General features: G+C 40.8%; 2 protein-coding genes across 2 annotated transcripts; both read left to right on the top strand.

The window, feature by feature from the left end:
* Positions 1 to 3240: 3240 nt before the first annotated feature.
* Positions 3241 to 14260, top strand: LOC114566004 (neuropilin and tolloid-like protein 1). Its single transcript, XM_028594344.1, has 10 exons — positions 3241 to 3268; positions 3419 to 3484; positions 4520 to 4654; positions 5014 to 5262; positions 9165 to 9206; positions 9442 to 9569; positions 11002 to 11230; positions 12060 to 12173; positions 12259 to 12403; positions 13714 to 14260. Exons 1-10 carry the CDS (start codon positions 3241 to 3243, stop codon positions 14258 to 14260), a joined length of 1683 nt encoding a protein of 560 aa, XP_028450145.1.
* Positions 14261 to 15331: 1071 nt separating this feature from the next.
* Positions 15332 to 19040, top strand: LOC114565585 (protein N-lysine methyltransferase FAM173B). Its single transcript, XM_028593732.1, has 4 exons — positions 15332 to 16053; positions 17367 to 17504; positions 18072 to 18122; positions 18258 to 19040. The coding sequence occupies exons 1-4, from the start codon at positions 15769 to 15771 to the stop codon at positions 18477 to 18479; spliced, it is 696 nt and encodes a 231-aa protein (XP_028449533.1). The 5' UTR covers positions 15332 to 15768; the 3' UTR covers positions 18480 to 19040.
* Positions 19041 to 19052: the final 12 nt, after the last annotated feature.

Here is a 19052-nt window from a genome sequence, read left to right as displayed (position 1 = left end):
AGAAAAGAGATCATATTTCTCCTGTATTAGCTTCTCTGCATTGGCTTCCTTTAAAATCCAGGATTGAATTTAAAATCCTTTTCCTGACCTACAAAGCTCTAAATGGTCTAGCGCCATCATATTTAGAAGAGCTCTTAGTACCTTATTGTCCCACTAGAGCACCATGCTCCCAGAATTCAGAGCTACTTGTGGTTCCTAGAGTCTCTAAAAAGTAGCATGGGAGCCAGAGCCTTCAGCTATCAGGCTCCTCTCCTGAAGAACCAGCTCCCAGTCTGGGTTCGGGGGGCAGACACCGTCACCACATTTAGGAATAAACTGAAAACCCTCCTCTGTGATAAAGCTTATAGTTAGGGAGTAAGGAGTTGCAGCGTCCGCCTAGCCAGTCCACCTGCTTCTCTTCATAGTCATCAGATTCATCTACCATATAATCAATAATATAATAAAAGTAGAGGGAGGCAGGCCAGTACAGCCCGTACCGGTTGGGGAGAGTTCTAGTCTGACCAGGCTCCTCTCCTTAACCTGTCTCTCTTAGTTATGCTGTTATAGTTCTAGACTGCCGGGGGACTTCCTTCTTTCCTTTGATACACTGAGCTGCTATCTACTCTCTCTTTCCAGTTGTTTCCATTTGTGTGCATTCTTGTCCCAGAAATGCTTGTTACTAACCTAGCTCTGGGGAGTTTACTCCCGGGAGTCCTTGTGTTTTTTTTCGGCCAGTATATTTCCGGCGATTAGGTTGGCACCAAGAACTTGGGTGCAGCTGTCGCCGTGGTCCTGCTGCACTCCCTGCTACACCCTGCTACGCTCTGCGGTGCCCTGCAGTGTCCTGCTGCGTCCTGCTATGTCCACCTATGCTGTGCTGTGCTACGCTACATCCTGTAACGCCCTGCAGTGCCCTGCTATGACATGAACTACTACGACTACCATTTGTAGTCACTGTTCCATTATCTTTAATGTGACTATTATTGCCACTGTTCATCACAATCCCAAACAGCACCATCAGATACTGCCTACCAAGAGCCTGGGTTTGCAGAGGTTTCTTCCTTAAAGGGAGTTTTTCCTCGCCACTGTTGCACTGTATGCTTGCTCTTGGAGGAATTACTAGAATTGTTGGGGATTTGTAAATTATAGAGTGTGGTCTAGACCTACTCTATCTGTAAAGTGTCTTGAGATAACTCTTGCTATGATTTGATACTATAAATAAAATTGAATTGAATTGAATACACACCATAGACCAGTTTCCAAAATACGACAGATTTCTATGGGAAAAACAAACAGTAGCCTATATAAAATTAAAATTACAAAATTAGCTGCCTCTCATTTAGCTATAACATTTAAATGCTGCTTACATGTTTATGCTATCGTACTTAAAGGTTCAACTCTGCTGCATAACAAGAACTTTTAGTTTTTGCTATCAACGCTAAACTTAAGATTCTTCATAGCCATGCCCCTCTGGCGATCTGGACCAAATTTGGTAACCACTGGCCAATAGGGGGGCGCTACATATGAAAAGTTTATATCTCATTAAAGACTCATGCAATGTTTACAAAGTGTGGAGGGTACAATCTAGGGCCACTCCTGAGGCCAAGCCTACAATGTTGTACTGATTGGTCAAAACTGGCCTGGCCTATTACACCCAAAAAAAATGCATTGATGCGTTTAGAATGGATGTATAAAATAAATGTAAATGGGAAGTTTGCATTTTCGATTTAGATACAGACCTTGCAGCTAACACGTTGCAATATTTCCTATTGTTTGCCTTGCCACGTCACACTTTAGTTTTTACTTTTTGCGGACTCCGTGTGTCGTCGGTAGGGACTCGCGTGGGAGGCTTGAACCCTGTCTTAACTGCTTGCAGTTCTATGCTGCGTTCCAGACACAATTTTTATCCCGTAAGTTATGACTTCAAGTCACGACTCACGACTTTTTAGGGTTCCAGTGTTCAGGTTAGGCTACCTAACGGCTACCTAACGCTGACAGTAGCTAGAGCTAGCTGATGTTCAATTCAATTTGATTTTATTTATAGTATCAAATCATAACAAGAGTTATCTCGAGACATTTTACAGATAGAGTAGGTCTAGATCACACTCTATAATTTATAAAGTCCCAAAAATTCTAATAATTCCCCCAAGAGCAAGCATAGTGCAAATATCCTGATCAAAAATAACTCCTAGATTTCTGACAGTAGTGCCTTTGCTTCATTATCTTCTTTTTGAGGGGAGCAACAGAGTCTAAAGTCGTCTGTAGGCAGGCCGTAACACCGTCTACAAATTTATCAATTTGGGGGGGACTAAACTTAACAAGTGGGTGTTGTTTGACCCATCCACCACCCCGACCAACCTCCCTGCGCGGACTTTCGTCTTATCAATACTACTCGCTACTGTCATTGTTCTGTGATCACGAAATATGCTTCCCATTGAAATACATTGCTTTAAAATTCGTAATCACCACACGAAAAAAAACGACATTTATGTGTCCTGTCCACGACTTAATAGATTCAATAACGTGACCATATCACGAACTGCCATGAGACCGGGCTGAACGATCTGGTACGAATTCACGGGTAGTAAGTTTCGGGTTTGACTGTCCAGGACACTTTCACAGGTAGAAGGTTGTGAAAACATGGGTTACGGGTTGCCTGGAACGCAGCACTAGTTTACATTGTGAAAGTTTAACTCACCATTAAGAACCTGGATATAAGAACCTTGAATTAATTCTTGATTGATTTAAAACTTTTACAATAATACAAGTTGAAATGAAAACAAAAATAATAAATTAATAAATGTAACTGCTTTTGTAAAATATTAAATGTTTTTGGAATTGTGGCTGCTGTAGTTGCTGATTGTGTTACCCCTGGAGGGAGAATTTGGGCACTAATACACACACACACACACACACACACACACACACACACACACACTGGGGCAGTTGTCAGTTGCCTCGGCCCAGTTTAAACGGGTGAAGCTTTGTCAATGACCGTATCTCTTCTGAGAGGATTAATGCAGCCTGAAGGTGGAGTAAAAATTGTGAAGGTTTGTGGCGGGCGGCAGAGTAATCCTTTGAGCTCTCGGGGAGGCAGACAGACAGAGAGGGATGGTAATGTCGAAATCTTTGCTCTCGGATTTGGCGCATTTTTTGAGAAACTGATGGGCTGAAAGACATTTTCCCCAATAAAGGGACGTTTGGTGAAGACTATTTAATGGCAATATTTGAGACGGAGCTACTCATCCTCAGGGAACAGAAATGGTGCACAAACTTCTGCTGGCCATCGGTAAGTTTACTGCTGTAAACATGTTGTTGTTTGGAGACGCATCACATTTCGTGCCTTTGAAAATCAAAACATAAGTAGCCCTTTTGTAGTTGTTCCTTTTTTGTAAATAACAATAATAACAGTAATATTTAATCTCTTCTCTTCTCTCAGCTTCAGCAGCAAGCCTCATCTCACCTGATCTGTCAGGTGCCACAGCAACCAAAACAAAAACTCAAGGTATCATTTCACATCTTGAGTCATTGTTCATTATTTACCTTTTTAAGATTTGGGGTATTTTCTGCTATAGTTCATCTGTATCAAACCATGCTAAAAAGTAATATGGAGTACTTTTTTCAAAATATATATTTTAGATTTTGTGGGGGGAGGTGGGGGGGCAATCAAACTTTAAAAACCAAGAAAAACTGTACTGTGATTCAGATTAGCACTAAAAGAGATTCATTTGACCGAGAGAAATTAATCAGCATCGATTTTGTCAATCAATTAAGTGTTTTAGTAATTTGCTTCTCAAATGTGAGGATTTGCTAATTATGTTTTTTGTTCCTTTTCTTGTAAATTGAATACAGTTGACTTGATAAAACTAAACAAGTAATTTGTAAACTTCACCTAGACTCTGGGAAATTGTGATAAGCATTTTTCACTATTTTCAGAAATTCTATAGACTTAACAAGTGACTGATTAATTAATCAAATATGAAAATAATCAGTAAATATTGTCTCACAATATTGTCTCACACAAAGTGATATTATTCAGTAACACATCCAATCCAATCATATTAAACCCTAACCTTCAGCGTAGAGTGTGCGTTGGGCATATCCAGAGAATAACATTGGGTAGACTGCAGAATGTTCATCACAATACTCACTACTTACCAGAGAATATCAGTACATTATGCCTCTTTCAACCTGGAAGGACATACATATTAAACAATACATAATGGCCGGGTTTCACATCCTAAATGTGTCAAACACTCTGATTACTATACTGTATGTGTGTAGTGTCCCACAATTCAAAACAGGAAGCTAACTTAGCTTTGTGATGCTAACAAGTACAGAAGCTTGACTAAACCTGTACACAGTAAAAACTATAATCCAATGTGTACAACAACCAATCTGCACTCTCAATTGCATTTTGAGACTTTTAAAATGAAGAAATGATGAATACAAACAGCTGTCCAACTAGTTGTGTGCTGAACATTTTTATCTGCCTGCCTGTCTATCTGTCTATCTGTACACTGTCACCCTGTGTTTCCAGTGAAGAACAACTCAGGTGTGACACCAGCAGGACAGTGTGGGACGTGGGTTAAAGAGTCTGAGGGAGGGTATTTCACCTCACCCAACTACCCCGAGAAATACCCGCCTGAGAGGGAATGTGTCTACATTATAGAAGGTGAGGCTTTCAGCCTTTTCTTTTCAGCCTCCTACTCACTTTCCACCCCTCCTGCTGTTATCTTACCTGTTCTCAACCCATAGGCGTAATTTACAAGGGAGACGAGGGGGTTACAACCCCCCAATAATCAAAACTCTACTGTGCAACCAAACCCAAAAACCTATCATAATTCCTTTGACATAAATAACGATATTTGCACCATACATTGATGCAGAAAAGGTAAAAAATTGTTGCAGAAAATACACCAGAATGCAGAAAACTACGTGTTTTATATGCTAAAAATTTCAATTTTGCTCCAAAGTGCCCCCAATGTTGAACCCAAAATAAAGCCCTTGTCTCAACCTCTCGTCCTCCTCCAGCCTCTCCCCGACAGTGCATCGACTTGTTCTTCGATGACAAGTATTCCATCGAGCCGTCCTGGGAGTGTAAGTTCGACCACATCGAGGTCCGCGATGGGCCCTTTGGTTTCTCTCCCATCATTGGCCGCTTCTGTGGGCAGGAAAGCCCAGCATACGTCCGCTCTAGTGGGAGGTACCTGTACATCAAGTTTGTGGCTGATGGAGAACTGGAGGCCATCGGTTTCTCTGCCCGGTATAACTTTACACAAGGTGAGTGATGGGAACTGTGAGGACTGACTGTTGGTTGGAAACGGGGGAAACAAACAGCAGTCTCTCTTGTAAAAGTCAGATGTTTCGTTGACTCATCCATACAGCTCGACCTCCTCTCTATGTGAACTGTGTCACTCTACAACAACCTAACATAAATATGGCACTTCTTAAAAAGACTTTTCTTTGGAGGACAGTTTCCTAAGTCAGTGGAAAATGTATTTTATTCCTGCAATTTTGCATTTCTCCTATATTGTTGTTCTTATCATACCAGCTGGCGCTCTGTCTGGCTGGCGGGGTGGATGTTTAGAGTATTACCATGGCTCTAAGCCTTCGACTTCTTTCTTTGGCACTCTCTCCCAATCCACCACCCTGCTGTTAGTTTGACTTTGTTGGCTGCCACATGCCAAAACTGGCTACCTCTTTTACACAGTTTCTACCTTTCTGTCTTTGCCCCATTTGGCTGGTCATATAGTCCACTTAAAACAAACATTAACACACATTTGCATGCACACTGGACACTTGTACTTTCCAGTGCCACAATGCGATACGCATTTGAATAATATCAATACCACAGAGAAACCCAGTAATCCTTTAATTCCATCAAAGGATATGGAGCAGTGTACAATATATGCTATTTTTTTTAAATTGTGTGTATGTGATGTCAAAAAATTACAAAGTGCAAATTTAAAAGTGGTCTGGTGGCATGCTGCTGGGAATGTACTATCATTTCCATTTGTAGTGCAGGCACACCAGCTGCAGCTGACGAAGGAAGAAGAGGGGAGCCTTTATTCAAATACACACACACACACACACACACACACACACACACACAGGCACACACACACACACAGGCACACAGGCACACAGGCACACAAGTTAATGAAAGCTTGTCTTCAGGGGAATACAGCTTGTCAGCGCTGAGCTGCAGCAGCAGCTTAAGCGAGTCCGAGGCAGAGGCTTCATTAACAGCAGATTTTATAGGCCACCTACACTGAAAGGGGGGCAAAGATTTATCTGCATCCCTCTGTCCATCCAGCCTTCCAACTATGTTTCCTTCTTTCTGTCTTTTTTTCATTTGTTATTTTTAGGGGATGCTCCAGTTTTAGAATACAGCCCTGTGTGTCCATCCCACGCACTCTAGTTTTGAAGTTGCTGGGGAGCTGATGTTGTTAGCATGTCAGGGCGTAGTGGTATTTTTCTGCAAAGATCAGACTAACTTAACTTACTCAGCATTATCAAGCATTTATATTTTCAGAAACTGAAACACTCAAGCAATAACATTTTCCCTTAAAAAAAAACAGGCTTCTAAAACTTTAGGAAGATACTTTTCATGATTGGCAGATCAGAAGAAGCAGTTTTCAAATGTAATAAGTCTCCCACACCAAATTCTAATCTCCTGTCTAATTCCACTCATCACTGGTGGCAGCAGGAGAGAACTTGTTCACCCACATGCACACATGCTTACACACTGTTTTTTTTAATTGCAGCGTTTTTAAAAGGTCAATGCATGCCACATTGACCAAGACTTGAAGTTCTAAGTTAAGTTCTATTCAAGTGTTGAACAATGGATCACATGACTACTTGTATGTGAAAGAGTTTGTTTGTAGTGATGAACTCACAGAAAATAATCACCTGGATACAGTTCCCTTCAGCTGCAGAGCATTTGAAGGTCTTTCCGCTCATTGTTTTGGTGTTTGGCTCACATCTTCATTGATCTAGTTCAGCCTCGCTGCTCTCATGAGTGACATTTTTAGCCACGTAGGCAGCTGTTTTCAGTGACTAGCGGACTAACATTCATCAGGTGGACACAAACATCACACCAAATGAACCCTAATGTTACTCGTATCTGCTGAGAAATTAGCTAAATAAATTGATATGTAATATTTTTTTATTTGCAGCTTGTTTCTGCTGCCCCTACTAGCCACAGACGTACTACAGATTTAAATATATTGTCATACAGAAATTCGGGACAAGATCGCTCCTGTTTGTTTACCTGTTTTGAATGTTATCTCACCATTGAACTGACATTATCAGTGGTTATCTGCCTCATTTATAAGGGGTTTGAAGGGGCCTTAGGTCATTATCATCTATTTATATGTACATGGTAATGCCGTTAGCTAACAAAACTGATGTTACTTTGATTAAGACCACGCCAAACTTCATCCTTATGCAGACTTTCACTCTTCATACTACTCTCGACCACTGTCACTCTTCATACTACTCTCGACCACTGTCACTCTTCATACTAAGCCATTTACAGCTTAGTCATAGATGTTAACGGCCTACTAAGCCAACTAGTAAGTAAGCAAGTAAGCAAAGTAAGATCACTTATCACAGACAGAGTCACAAAGTGCTTCACAGGCCAAATAAATAAATACATTCAAATGAATCAATAGTCAATAAAAATCACAATAAATAACAGAAAGTCACAATAAATCACAGTAAATCACATTAAATCACAATGGCATAAAATGCATAGTAATACAGTCAACAATGTGGCTAAACTAACGCCTGACTAAACAGATACGTCTTTTAAAAAATATCAACAGAGGCTGCCACTCTTTAAACATGAGGCAAAGCGTTCCAGAGTCTAGGAGCCCCTTTTTCAAAAGCTCTGTCGTCCTTAGTTTTCAGCTTTGTATGGGGTAAAGCCAGTAACTAGGAGGTAGAGTAGTACCATACCTCCCTATATCTGGTGGTGACAAACAACTGATACCTGCCATTCACTTGGCCGATAACATTTCACATTCAAAGCGGGTGGTTTGTTGTTGTTCACACCATTTAATTGGTCAGGTCAAAGTGGAAAATTATAGTCAAATGTTCTACCAATTAGGTTATTTGATTACACATTAGTTAAAGTAATTATAGGCTACATGTGTTGTTTTAATCTCCAATGTTCGTGTTTGTACCAGAAGCTTTATAATATTATGAAAGGATTTACATAAACCATCATATATCTTGCCTTCATCTCGTCTTAAATGTTTTTCACTCTCATATTGGGTTTAAAGCCTCTGGGAATGCATTGTTGCAACGCACGCACGCACGCACACACACACACACACACACACACACACACATACACACACAAACAAACAGGAATAAATGTGAATAATATGGACAAGGCTGAAACAGAGGCTGGGTTAAGAAACACAAGAGGATTAATAAGAGTCCTTGGTCCATCAACTGCTCTTCTTACATCATAGCTTATAGTTTTAAAATGAACTCACTCTCCACTTCACGCTCTGTCCTTTAAAACATAGTTTTCATGTACTTGACTTGGTGTCAATCCATGTATTTGTGGTATTATTTGGCATTTTATTGAGTTTCCCACACACAATATCCAACTGGGTACTTCCAGGAGAATTTAGAAAACAAAAAAAAAGACTTTTCTTATCACCAGGTTGCGACTGCTGGTGGGGTCTAATCTGTCCTGAACTAAGCCGGTATATCAGGATTTATAATCCACCTAGCAAGTAGATTCATCAGCACAAAGGTTTAGAAAACAATTTCTCCTCCCTGTCTGATGCTAAGTGTGTGTTTTTCTTTTTTTGATGAAGGGCATCAGGATTTCAGGCGAGTTTAAATGAGGGCAGAGGGAATGTGCTGGTAAATAGATTGTGTAAGCCTTGGCCAGCTGTGTATTTTTTTATGTTGAGCAATATCCTTCCATATTACGTTTCAGGGCAATGTGATTGAGTCTATACTTAATACAAATACCTAAGATTCTTAATTGAGGATTCTCTCTCTTTTAAGCCTCACATTCAGCAAGAGTAAAGTTTGAAATTGTTTCATTGTGGGACCCACACTTTGTCCTGCAGCCCTTTTTTTAAATGTGGCCCCTAATTGTGGCTTGAGTAATTGTTCCAAATTCTTTTTCTCACAATATTGTGTTCTGCTTTTAGATCCCGAGTTCAAAGGGGTTGGGGAACTGCCAGCTCTGCCATGTGAGTATTTAACTTGTTGATAAGTCACAGCATCATATCAGACCTGCTGCATGTCAGCTGCTTTGATTAAATGTAGATACTGCTAACTGTGATTACCATACGGTATGTGTTCATACAAATGATAACCTAAATACATTTTATGTATTTGAGGCCTCATTTTTGCTGAAGTAAAAATATTGGCCAGACTATTTCTACAATTTCACAGTCAGTAAAATTGAAATATTGTCATCCACAGTTTGTGAGTTTGAGCTGAGCGGACCGGAAGGCTTTGTGGAGTCCGCTCAGATAGCCGCGGAGAGCCGGGCGCTGCAGACTGAGGCTGTAGACTGCAGGTGGTACATCAAGGCGCCACCGAGCTCTAGGGTCTGTATATGTCAGACTGTTGTTGGTCTTGTTATGTGGTAGTGGTGTTTTAGCTGTTTGTCTGTTAGTTGTGGTTTACCTTTATTTCTGTTTGAAATTAAGTTGACTTCCAGTTGGTTGGGGAAGTTTGGACCAAAAACCAAGCACTTCAAACACATTTTCAAAGAACACAGACAACACTTAAATGGATAGTTTGGATTTTTGTAGGGTTGTATGAGGTCTACAGTATTAGGCCGGCCACACACTGGCTGCATCGCGTGAGCGTGGCGTTTCTGTTGCGTGTCAGCTGCGTGGCGGCTGTGAGGATTTTTCTATGTCTTTACACACCAGAAACGTGTCTGATGCAGCGCTGCTGCTGCTAGCCTTGTCTGTACACATGTATGTTTCCCATTGATTACTGCACTCATGAAGCAGTATACTTCATGTTAAACATAAATATATACTGAATTGATTACATAAAGACAACGTCGACAGTATTGACGGCAAAATAGGGTACAGAATATTTCGTTCTGTATTGACACGTGCAATATTTGAAAATAAAGAATTATCTTTATTTTTTATTATTACATTTATATCTGCATTTATGTCAAAACCTAGAGACTTTCAAACATCAACATGTCATTTATTAATATGTATTTGTGTCAAATGACATATAAACATCTTTTCCTGTTCTATTTTGCCTGGAAACGCTTCCAACATGCTTGTGTGTCGTGTGAAAAATAGGTGTTGGTTCTATTTCTAGCATGCATGCGTTATCGGCGCAGCTCGAGCCGCGCCTGAGATGGGCGTGTCACGCAGGCAGTGTGTAAACTCTAACCTGTTAACATGGGAGCCGAAATAAAAACGGACACGCCACACAGCTGACATGCTCACGCGACGCAGCCAGTGTGTGGCCGGCCTTACCTACAGGAGATGGCGGTCAGCACCCGACTCCTTTTTATAAAAACAGTCATTTTACCTCCCAGAACATAGGTAGTCTACCAATGCCTCAATCGGTTAGTTAGTTTGTGTAATTGTGTGACTTTGTTGTTTTAAAGGGTAAGTTCGGATTCACCAAAGTCACACAATAAAGCGACTCCGGTGTTCTGTGAGGTGAAATTACAATTTTTGTCAATGGAGTCTGGTAGCTTTGACGAGAGCATAGCGAATGGCTTAAGTTCCCCATCAAAAAGGGCTGTCTGACGGTAAGGTAAAGCGGAGAAAATATTCTAAATATAGCGTACACTTAAACCGATATTGATAATTTTAGGTGGGACTTTCTTTAGGTGGCTAAAATATGTTTTGCTGCTGCCTCCGTCCACAGCAGCACATTGCTAATGTTAGCTGAAATGCTAAAGATTTAGCATAAGCCATGAAGCTAATGATTAAACGGGGATAATTTTAGTACAAAAAGCATTAAAAGAAAATGTCCTATTCTCTCTTTTACTCACAGATCTACTTGCGTTTCCTGGAATATGAGATGCACAACTCGAATGAGTGCAAGCGTAATTTTGTTGCCATCTATGATGGCAGCAGTTCGGTTGAGCACCTGAAGAATAAGTTCTGCTCCACAGTGGCCAATGATATCATGCTGGTGACCTCTGTGGGCGTGGTGAGAATGTGGGCAGACGAGGGAAGCAGGAAAAGCAAATTCAGGATCCTCTTTACAACTTTCCATGAGCGTAAGTGAATCTCCAGTTATCGGCAAGCTTTCTTTTACATGTGTGCCCCGTCTATGTGTGAGAGTAGAAGTCCCAAAAATAAAATGTTAGCTTCTCCAGGGGCATTTTGGTTACTTCTCTATGTATTATTTGGGGGTGCCTCCAACATTAAAAATGTCACCAACAACATTCTTGAAAAGGGTTATTTAGAAAAGGTGCTAGTCCAAAGCAGAAAAATGCCCATTATTTACAAGAGGCATTCGTAAATACAATCAAGAATGTAGAGATCAAAGCATTCATTTAATCAAACCATTTCTAAATGTATACATTTAATTATACATTGAAGCTGCACTTATCAATATTCAATATTAACAATGGATCAAATGACTAATTGTAATGTAAAAAGTGTTGTTACACTTAATTGTTTGGGATTTACTTCAGCAAAAGGCTTTGCCCTGTATAGCCGTTTTCACATCTGAACTCAGACTGTGTCTGAGGAATTAGGTCGTGACATAGTCTGGAGTTTCCCTTTCACACATGTAGCACGCAGGAGATTGTTCGTGTCAGACGTGTTCGTTCAGGCGAGGGTTGGCGCCTGGTTAGAGCGTGCAGGAGGCAGGACATATGACATGTTTAACACTGCCTCATGGAGACGTTCGTAATTTGGTCATATAACCGTGTCTCTTGTTGTTCCGTGAATATGTCTGACAATTTGGAGATAGCGGGAGGGGAGGAGAATGCCGTGTAAAATACAAATCCACAATTATTCACATTACTGTATATATATATATATATATATATAGCCTATGTACCCTACACTAACAGCTGCATGATTCCTTTTGTTTTTCAGCTCCGTGTGATAGTGGAACTTTCTTTTGCCATAGCAACATGTGCATCAACCAAACCCTGGTCTGCAATGGTATCCAAAACTGTGTTTTTCCATGGGATGAGAATCACTGCAAAGGTACCCTGACACAAAGACTAAGAAACCATATGTTGGCTGTGGTTGAACATCAAGTCATTCTTCTCCATGTTATCTCCCTAACTAGAGAAGAGGAAAGCCAGTATCTTGGACACGCTGGATAACACTAACCTCGCTATCATTGGAGTAACCTGTGGCCTGGTTGTCATCCTGCTTGTCATCTCTGTCATCATCCAGGTCAAACAGCCTCGCAAGAAATACATCATCCGCAGGTGAAATGTCATTCTTACAGCATATATATCTCATTACAAAATTCTATATTTTTTGCAAGGTACTCATGACGATGGAGGGAATCACATGCTTCACTAATCAATATTTGTATTGAAACAATGGCTCATAAACTATGCTCTCATCAACCTCCTTTCCAGCAGCAGGCAGATTTTGTCAGCAAAAAAAGCCTCTGATAAACCCACTGTACACTACCTGACTGCAGACAGTGACTAGTTGGAATAAACATTGTGGGACATTTTGCAGCTCAGTTGTTAGATGTTTTCCCTCAGGAGTTTGTAGAAGCCAAACCACCAGTGGATGGAGAGTGAATATTGGCCTTTATAATGACTCCCAATTATTGCTAATCTTGCTTCCGGTCTCCTGGATGTGTAAATAGGCAACTTTTTGGATGGATTATGACAATGATGTTTTTAATGTGTTCTACTGTCCCTTGTAGTGGCAAAAAACAAACAAACAACATCAATGCAGCTTCAAAAATGTAATTAAAAATTGTGCGTTTATTTTACATGTCGAACAAGAGTTTGACCTCAACCTACTGGTGCCAGTGTAACCAGTTCATATATGGGTAAATGCAACATGGTGCTATGCAGCTAAAGGGTCAATTAATTTAGTTGTTATTGTGTAGATGATTAAATAACATTAGTTTAATTATAAAACACCTTTTGGAGTCAGACAAATGTTATTAATTTATAATTGCCTGAACTGTGATTATGTATTTGTGTATATGTGTATATGTGTATATCTTTCCTACTTCTAGAGAGATTTGTGCTAAACTGACTCACCCAGCCGTTGTTTTGTTTCACGTCTGAAGATGGCTGCTTGCTTTGTTGACCATGCCGTCGCTCTGGGGCCGTTGCATCCTCGCCGGGCCAGCCCAGATCTTCCTTGTTGTTGTAGTTCAGGTTTTAAAAGGTGTATTTACAAAAGTTGAGTTGTGGGAAAACAAGAGTAGTCTTTCAGCGTCTTTGTCTTCAATAGTGTTCTCCGTGTAGAAGTGTGTGATTTGCAGTTGTCTCAGGAAACAATCTCCTAATACTATCTCCACGCTAAATCTGATTAACCAACATGCTCCCTCATGTCACGTTTTAGCACTCGCCCTATCAGCTAACTTCTCAAAAGACCTCTCGTAACGCGTACCCTATTTAAGGATATGTATCAGTGTCACATCTTTACACCTGCAATCAAAGTTGGTTGGGGTTTATAATCAGTTTGGGAAATACTATCAACTTTCCTGAACATTTTATGTACCACATTGGTGTTTGTGTGTCTTCTTTCCAATCCATATCCACAGAGATGACTTTGACCCTGCCCTCCTCCACCCTGGTTTTGAGCCTCCTCACTACGAGCTCTGCACTCTGCGCCGCACCCCATCCGGTGACCTCACTGATGCTGCCCTGGCCGAGGACTTTGAGAAGTTCCACAAGCTCCGCCGCTCCTCCTCTAAATGCATCCGTGACCACCACTGTGGGTCTTTCCATGGGAGCATGCATGGCAGTGTCCACGGTAGCCGCAGCAATCTGAGCATGAGGGACGCCACCATCGCGGCCGATGGAGGGGCTCCTGTGCCGCCGCCGATGCCGCCACCGATGATGAGCCTGCAGTCATCGCGCCTCTCCCACCACACCACACCAGCAGGTCGAAGGAACATGCTGGTGATGAAGCATAGCTATTCTCAGGACGGGGCTGAGGGGTACGGGGCGGAAGAGGATGAGGAGGATGATTTAATGATGGAGGATGGTCCCAACACTAGCCAGCACCACATGCACCACCATCAAATCCACCATGGCACATCAGGGCTGGACCACACTGTCCACCGTACACTGTCTAATGACTTCTAATGTGAGGGGACATGGAAATAAAGAGAATGGTCAAGAGATCAACACCTCAATTCTTTTAGTGATGATGTGAAAACCCTGACTTTTAAATTAGTTTTCAGTTTAATTCATTGGAATTAATGCTGATGTTTACAGATCTTTTTAGTGTTTCTTGGTCCCATACTACAAATTAAATGGAAGTTTTACATTGTATACAACATAAATAGAGTGGACTGGAGCTTGTGAAACACACACTAGTAATTATAATAATAAATACCCCTCTGCCAAGGAGTTTAGGAGCGCAACTGTTGTAGGCTACATCTTGAATAATACATTGCTTTGGTAATGTGACTGTGGATGGGAGTGGCAGGGAAATAAACTGTCAGGATTTGACTGATTCAAATGCATTACAGTTCCTTTTCTTCCCTTTTTTTGTTCCTTCTTTCAACTCTGGGGTAGAACATATTTATGACTGCATCATGTTTGAGATTATTTTATAGATCATTAATGCATCATCGTGTTTCCCATATGTTTCGACATTATTGCACCACCAAAGCAAGAAAAGTTTCACAAATCTTAGTGTATTCCTTTTCCCTCCAACAAACAAGATGTTTTTGTGTTGAGCACAGGTCCAGAATCAAATAGGAAAAGGCAAATATTCCATGCAAAATACTGTTTTGCAGATACCCAGAGGGCTTGAAACTTATAATTCCTGGTGCTGTGTAAATGGATATTTTATTTAATCATTTGTTTTTGTTTGTTTGGGAGTATTTATTAATGATTATGTGTTTTTCAGTGTGGTTTGTCCCTGGGGGGTTTGTCTGGGTGATTTATTTCTGTTGATTTTACGACTGTTTATGTCTGTCTCTATTTATTTATTTATTTATTTATTTATTTCATTAAACATTTTTTCCTTTACTTTGTATGGCACATTGGGATTGTCATTTAATGTGTGCGTGTGTGTATTTATTATAGACTGTAAAAGAAAAAAACACATCAACAACAACAAAACTATTTATGCATTTACGGCACTGACCCTGTAATACATCCATGCACACTGACCAGCCGAGACTGAACCAAACCCACCCTGGCTACGGAGGGGGGCGCTACGCATTTTGATTTTAACCATGGATGTATTCATATTTTAACAGGAGGGAAAAAAGGGGGAACAGATTTCACCGGAACGAAGGCAGACAGGAACCTTTGTTCGCTTGTGTTTGTTATCCTCTCGGGCTTGTAACAGCGCTGCACAGGTCATATTTTGGTAGAAGAGAACTACAGAACCATCACTCTTTCAGAAGCTAATTTGGTTTATAATATTTCGTTTGCGCTTTTGGCTTAGCTAGCATAATGCGGTTTGAATTATAAGGTCATCTGATTTTATTGATGGCAGTTAATTACCTTGTTGGTTAGCTAGCTAGCTAGCTTGGTCAGCTAGAGCAGAGTCCCTTGCTGGCGTTCATGCAGTTCAAGTTCAGATAAAGTTATCTAATGCTAGGTATTTTTTGACGCGTTTTTGTTAAGCTAGCAACATGTCACAGGAGGGTATTTTTCTGGACACCGCACCGGCAGACCGGTTACAGAGCGATGTCAAGGAGAAAAAGAGCAGAAGTCGCCTCGGTGTCATCGTCACGGGGGTGCTGGGAGGGTCGCTGGTCGCCCTGTATGCAGTAGCTGCTCCGTTTGTCGCCCCTGCCCTGAGGAAGGTCTGTCTCCCGTTCGTCCCAGCGACCACAGCTCAGGTGGAGAATGTCCTCGGGGCGCTGCGAGCCAGATCAGGGACCCTCGTGGACATTGGGAGTGGAGATGGAAGGATAGTAAGTGTGGTGTTGTCTCACTTTGTGGGTATAGGGTCATACAAATAATTTACCCAACACCAAGATAAACAGAACCACTGCTATGGAAGAAAACGATAATGTTGGTGCCATGCTCATTATGCTGACTAAATCTCAAATGACTGTATTAGGAATACGCTGGAGTCGAATAAGGTGTGTAATACGAGGCAGATAGAGAGGAAATACGATATGCCCGCAGGCGAATTGAGATTAAGTCAGTGTAGTGAGCATTAGGGGTGGGAATCACCAGAGGCCTCACGATACTTATCTCACGATATTATTGCGATTTTAAACATAGTTCAATATTCAGCGATATATTGCATTTGTTACCTTTTTTCCAACTTCAAACTTTTCCCGATTTCAAATGATGTCCCCAAAAGGAAACTTTGTCAACGTCTCTTTTTATCTAAAAAAGATAAATTTCTCCGTTTGTTCGTCTCACTTCAATTTCATTGCTGCAAAATGGAATTGTGTCAAGCAGACAAACTGACTAACACATATAGTAAAAGATCGATTCTTGGTGTCTGTGTATCGATACAGTATTGCCACGGAATACGGAAACTATGCTGTATCGATATTTCCCCCCAGCCCTAGTGATCTGGCTGGGTTTACGTTGCCCCCCTACCAGGCCTAAGCCAATGGGAAGACTGGTCATTTTATAATGTATTTTTAAGAAATTGTTTTAAACTGCAGTTACAGTGGGGCGGCTCGGTTGGAAACCTAGATGTAGTCATACAGTATTTTCAAATCTCCAGTTAGCTTTTAGCACTGACGTAAAGTAGCACACTATGGAATCTGTCTATTAGCTTTCTTTAACTTCTCAATTTAGCGATTTCGTCCATGATTCTGTTATCACAGGCTCTACAGTAATGCTGCCATCAGTCTGTGAGTGGCCTCTGCCGGGCCCTAGTAAAAAAAAAAATTGACACTTGCCACCGGGCTAAACAACATTCCTTGGGGAAACCCTGAGAAAATTTTTTTTACATTGTACAATACTGATACTGCAGGTCATTTTCAACAAATGAACTTGTCTTCGAAATGTCTCTACATCTTCTTCATATGTCTAAAAAAAAAAGAAGCACCACTTACATAAATTTAAACTTCAGCAATGGAAAACCCAAGGAGGCGGGAAAGATCTAGCACTGGCCAGTCTAACTTACATTATATCTATGAAAAAACTCTCAAAAGTATTACCAGACTTGCTTTACATCCAAATGCTGCTACAGTTGCTGTACATTGTTTATACTTTGTTGCTGATGATGTTGAATTTCCCTTCATCCTCCTTCGTCTCGCAGGTGATAGCAGCAGCCAAGCATGGGTTTCAAGCATCAGGCTTTGAGCTGAACCCCTGGCTGGTGTGGTATTCTCGCTACAAGGCCTTGAGGGAGGGAGTCCACCGCTCCACCTCCTTCCACATCTCCGACTTGTGGAAGGTCAGTTACACCTGATTACTAGTAGGGCTGGGCGATAGGGAGAAAATCAGATATCATGATATGCTTGACCAGATACTTCGATATCGATATATGTGACGATATTCTAGGGTTGACAATTGGTGCTTTAACAAAATATCTTCATTTTTAGATTTTAGATAAATAATCATCAGTAGTGTAGATATAATGTCTAAGTGGGGAAAAGGCAAATAATAGAACAGCTAGAACAGTCTGTTAAGTTCAGAAAAATACATCACTCTACTGTAATGCAGCCTTTAAAACCAGTAAAAGACACCACTTATGTCATATCACGATATTACGATATCCAAAATCTAAGATGATATCTAGTCTCATATCACGATATCGATATAATATCGATATATTGCCCAGCCCTAATTAATAGTATAGTAAAGTATGTAGTGACTGACTCATGACCAAATGTTGGGGGAAGGCATCTATTTTACTATAGCATTTAATGTCTTCTTGTTACATACATAACGTGTCACTTAATGTAAGAACATGAAAACAATAAACATCTTTTCACTTTGTCTTTTGTGATTCTTTTGCTAGGTCAGTTTTGCTCAGTACTCCAATGTTGTCATATTTGGAGTCCCTCAAATGGTGAGTTTGTCCTACAGTATTTCTTTTTTTTCTTTTAGTTTATCCTTAAGGCTCCATATTTGATTTTCCCCAGTAAGTTTTCAGAATCCCAAAGTATAACACTTGATATACTGGTTGTTGCTGTCTGTATTGCAGATGGACCAGCTGGAGCTGAAGCTGGCAAGCGAGTTGCCGAGTACAGCCAAGGTGGTGGCCTGCCGCTTTCCCTTCCCTACTTGGGTCCCTGAAAATACCGCTGGGGAGGGCATAGACACTGTGTGGGTGTACGATGCCAAGGCATTTAAATCACACCTGCAACGTGGAATGACAAGGAAGACAACACCAGAACATGAGGACACACCAGAGTCACACACATAAATGCCAATCCTGCATTGCAACTCTTCTACTCTGAGATGGACCTGAAATTGCTGGCATGTTCTGTTTTTTTAAATGTGCTACAGTGTGTTCAGATCAACGTCGATGATCTTTGATTAATGATCACAATCAAAGATTAATGATCAAAATCAATGTGGATAATTGATTAATGATCAACATCAATGTCCAAGTGTGAGATGGAGCAAAGTAGGAAAAAGCAACTGAATGACACTGGCTTTGGGGAGTGGTTTACACTCATGTTAAAACCAGTCCAGGGATTAAAGAAAGCGTAAATGGTGATGACTTGAGAAAGTTAAATTCCTTATAGGAAGAAGTGGTACTGGACATTAATGATTGCATAAGTTCTTTATAGATAGTTAAGTTGTATTTATCCCTTCCAGACAGACAGAGGTGTTGCCAAGTGGGCCGTGGCTGGCAAATATAGCAAGCCTTTCTGACAGAAGATTGTTCACCATAATATTTTGTACTGGTACTATGTACAGAAAACTCCTGTGTTCTATTTTGAGTCTTATGTATTTATAAATAAAATTATGTAGTTGTCAAGCTGGCTGATTG

The sequence above is a fragment of the Perca flavescens genome, chromosome 12, assembly GCF_004354835.1.
Source record: "Perca flavescens isolate YP-PL-M2 chromosome 12, PFLA_1.0, whole genome shotgun sequence".
NCBI classification, from domain to species: Eukaryota; Metazoa; Chordata; class Actinopteri; order Perciformes; family Percidae; genus Perca; species Perca flavescens.
The sequence above is the reverse complement of the archived record's forward strand: the minus strand, read 5'-3'. Positions and strand labels throughout refer to the sequence as shown.